This window comes from Palaemon carinicauda, chromosome 9 (genome assembly GCF_036898095.1).
Source record: "Palaemon carinicauda isolate YSFRI2023 chromosome 9, ASM3689809v2, whole genome shotgun sequence".
NCBI lineage: Eukaryota > Metazoa > Arthropoda > Malacostraca > Decapoda > Palaemonidae > Palaemon > Palaemon carinicauda.
Genome location: NC_090733.1, coordinates 19,250,832 through 19,255,025, shown reverse-complemented (window position 1 = coordinate 19,255,025; position 4,194 = coordinate 19,250,832). Strand labels below are relative to the sequence as shown.

The following is a 4,194-nucleotide window of genomic DNA, read 5'->3' as shown; positions in this document are numbered from 1 at the left end:
GAGTTAGACATGATTTCAAAGGGCTTAGAATATAACTTTAAGGAGAAATATTGGACTGTTAATTATCCCTGGATTAGAGACCCTAATGAATTGCCTAACAATGTGGCGGTAGCTATTGCAAGAATGAAATCAACAGAGAAGCGATTAACTAAGATAGGTTATAAATATACACAACTGTATAAAAATCAAATAAACGATATGTTGAGTAGAGGTGTTGCAATAAAATTATCGTGGAAGGAAATGAATGAATATGATGGTCCTATACACTACATTCACCATCATGAAGTATTGAAAGAAAATTCAACCTCAACCTCAGTTAGAATAGTGTTCAATTCTTCAGCAGATTACAAGGGCCACAGACTTAATGATTATTGGGCAAAAGGACCAGATTTATTGAATGACCTAGTGGGAATTTTATCAAAATTCCGTCAGAACAATGTTGCAGTCATAGGGGATATATCCAAAATGTATAATGCAGTAAGATTGAAAGAATTAGAGCAGCACACCCATAGATTCATATGGCGAGATGCAGATTATAGTAGACCCCCGAACCATCATGTACTTGCAGCTGTGGGTTTTGGAGACCGACCTAGCGGTGTCATTGCTATAACAGCTCTTAAGAAAACTGCTTCAATTAAGGAGAATGAATTACCGGAGATCAAGAACATTATAGATAGGAATAAATATGTAGATGATATTATTTTTAGTTGTGAAGATGTAAATAAAGCTAAAAAACTTATGGGTAATATGAATTTGGTGCTAAATGAGGGTGGTTTCAAAATCAAACATTGGATTATGTCTAAAAATGAAACTTTTGACAAGGAATTAAAATTGTTATATGCTGGTGAGGAAAGGGTTCTTGGTTTACACTGGATTCCTAGAAAAGATATATTCTTCTTCAAGATTAAGGTGGACTTTAATAGATCCAAGAAAAGAACTTTGGAAAATGGAATAGACATAAATACATCCAATCGGATGATACCTAAAGACTTAACAAAGAGAATGGTACTTAGTCAAGTATCTACGATTTATGACCCTTTAGGACTTATCATTCCCTTCACTTTGAATGCAAAAGTCTTAATGAGAGAGCCAATCACAATTAGTCACTCGGAGGGCAATAGATGTGACTGGGACGATCCCATGTCTGACGAAATGAGAGAGAAGTGGAGCAAATTTTTTAATGATATGCGAGAGTTGGAGTTTTTGTCATATGCGAGATGTGTAAAACCCCTAGATGCAAAAGGGGATCCAATGCTAGTTATATTATCAGACGGCATTTCAGTTGCATATGGTGCGTGTGCTTATGTAAGGTGGGTCTTAGAAGGGGATTCTTATGTATCGCAATTGATCCTTGCTAAGAACAGAATTTTTCCCACCAAAAAATTGACAATACCTAGATTAGAGTTATGTAGTGCTGTACTGTCATGTAGATTGAGATATAATTGAGAAACAAAGTGATTGGAAATTCACATCTATTGTACATATTGTTGACTCATCAATTGTAAGAGCACAGATTTAGAAAGAATCTTATGGATTTAATACCTTTGTAGCCAACAGGGTGGCACAAATTCAGTCTAGAACAGACCCCACTGAATGGTGGTGGGTTAATAGTAAGAACAATCCAGCAGATTTTACCACTAGACCATGTCCTCCTAACGTCTTGCATGAAAATTTTATGTGGCAAAAGGGACCAGGCTTTATGTCGCGCCCATTTGATACTTGGCCTATAAGTCAGTTTTGCAACGATGAAGTTCCTGATAAGGTTAGTATTGTTTTGACTTGTAGACAGAAAAGCTTTGATGAAGAAAAGACTAGTGTGATTAACATGGGTCGGTTTAGCAGTTACACAAAATTACTGAGAGTTACTGCAAGAGTTATTGCAGCAATTAAAGTTGTCATTAAAGGCTATAGCATGCTTGCCAACTCCTGAATTAGTGCATGAAGCAGAAATGTATTTGATACAGATAGAACAAAGCAAGATACAATCTGATTGGAGGAAGGCCTACCGTCGTTTGGGTCCAAGTATAGACAACGGTATCATATTCGTAGGTGAGTGAATTGCAAATTGGTTAAAGGAAAATTGGAACCAAGACAGATTTATTTTGATGCCATCAAATAGTCATCTTATTAAGTTATATATTCAGCACTTGCATAATAGTGACCACAGCGGAGTTGAAACTACTTTAGCTAAATTACAATGTAAGTACTGGGTTATTAGTGCCAGAAGACTAATAAAGTTTATTAAGAATAAATGTATCGCATGTAAAAGAATAAGCACTCAAACTGTTGTGCTAACAGTGGTACTACTTGGATTTTCAATAAGTCTGCCGATGCTCCTTGGCAAAATGGATGTAACGAAGCACTAATAAAATCTGTTAAACGTGCTGTACTCATTGCTATTGGAGATAGTAAACTGACATTCGGAGAAATGCAAACAGTGCTTTTTGAAGTAGCTGATTTATTGAATTCCAGACCAATTGGCATCAAACCTGGCAGTGACTGTGAACTTGGATCATATTTATGTCCTAATGACCTGATATTAGGCCAAGCAAGTAGTAAAGTTCAAGCAGATATGAAATTTGTGGATGAAAAATATAAGGATAGGTTGGAATTCATGCAACGTATCGTAGACTGTTTTTGGAAAAAGTGGCAGAGAGACTACTTTCCAACTTTAATAGTAAGGCAAAAATGGCATGTGGACAAAAGGAATGTTAAACCTGGTGATATCGTATTAGTACAAGACAGCAACACCATACGTGGACAATGGAAACTTGCTCAGGTAAGATCAGTCCTGTCAAGCAGAGATCACAAGGCTAGAGATGTTAGTGTTCGTTACAAAATCCAGAGACCAGGAAGACTATATGAAGGCCAAAATGATGTGTGTGTAAATAGATCTGTACATAGGTTAGTTGTTCTTCTTCCTATTGAAGAAAATTGCTAATTTGGGTAGGGGGAGTGTATCGTCTGGGACGATAGATATTATATACTTAAACTTATCTATTGTTTATTATCTAAAATGTCATAAATTGTTTTAAAATGCTGTATTTTTATTGTAAAATGTTTAGTATGGTCAAGACTAAAATATTTGTAATTTAAGAGACTGCATTTCTGTGGATTTCTTGTGGTGCGTTGCCGAATATGGGTAGCGGAGTTCAGATGAGACGAGTGTATTCAAGACGGTTGTCTTTTTACGAACAGTTGCCGTCCGAGACACACCCACTCTCCGGATTATTGCAAGGCCAATAGAATAACAGGTCAACCCACGGCCGCTTGAAATTTTTGTCGTTTGCTCATCCGTGGTGTCAACAGGTTCAAAAGAGGTCCTAGGCTGAACCTATGGTCAGTCTTTAATGAGCAGCCCAGAAGGTCAGACATCCATCTCTCTCCGACTCAATCTGTCTCACAGCTTTGCTCTGTCTCAAGGTCATATTGGTCCCAAGGCCTACAGAATTTTAACTCGCACCAACTTGTCACGATGCCTAGTTGCGCAGTGCGTGACTGTACAAGTTATTCCATTGGAAAATCAATTTATAATTATCATCGGTTTCCGAAAGATAATGAATCACAAGACGAATGGATGCAGCTGTGCGGGAGGAAGGGTAATTTTAACCCCATGACGCAGCGGATATGCAGCAAGCATTTCGAAAAATCTGCTTTTAAAAGAAATCTAAAATATTAACTACTAGGGAAACTGATTCCTAGAAGATGCTTAGAATTCAAGCTTGGGGTAGTTCCAACTCTACATTTACCATCAATTATAGGTAAGCTTTATTCTGAATATTATCGTATTAAATTGAATAGTGTCAATGTGTTTTTCACAGTTTATTCTCTCTCTCTCTCTCTCTCTCTCTCTCTCTCTCTCTCTCTCTCTCTCTCTCTCTCTCTCTCTCTCTCTCTCGTTTCTACTATAGTTCACTTACTAATATGCAGAATTTCCTTAAATTTTCAGGTAATGCAGCATGCATAGAAAAATACCATCTGTGTTGAAAGAAAATCAATCTCCTGGCTGTATTGCAGTTGCAAGTACATCGACGCCTTTGTCTACCGTCAATTTATTCAAACATTCAGAAACTGATGGTGAGTACACTTATAATTGTATGTATATGTATGTGTATGTATGTGTATATATATGTATATATGTTTATATGTATATACATACATATATCTTTTTTATTGATTAGCGTCAAAATATTT

At 36.6% G+C, this 4,194-nt stretch overlaps 1 protein-coding gene across 1 annotated transcript in view; it reads left to right on the top strand.

Moving 5' to 3' along the window:
- LOC137646297 (uncharacterized) overlaps positions 1-3,953 on the top strand; it is an 8,807-nt gene extending 4,854 nt beyond the window's left edge. Inside the window, exons 3-6 of the mRNA XM_068379407.1 lie at positions 1-1,291; positions 1,551-1,762; positions 2,270-2,904; positions 3,950-3,953. The exon at positions 1-1,291 is cut by the window's left edge and continues 1,624 nt beyond it. Of these exons, the coding sequence (XP_068235508.1) occupies positions 1-1,291; positions 1,551-1,762; positions 2,270-2,904; positions 3,950-3,953 (2,142 nt within the window). The remainder of the gene's footprint in view (positions 1,292-1,550; positions 1,763-2,269; positions 2,905-3,949) is intronic.
- Positions 3,954-4,194: the final 241 nt, after the last annotated feature.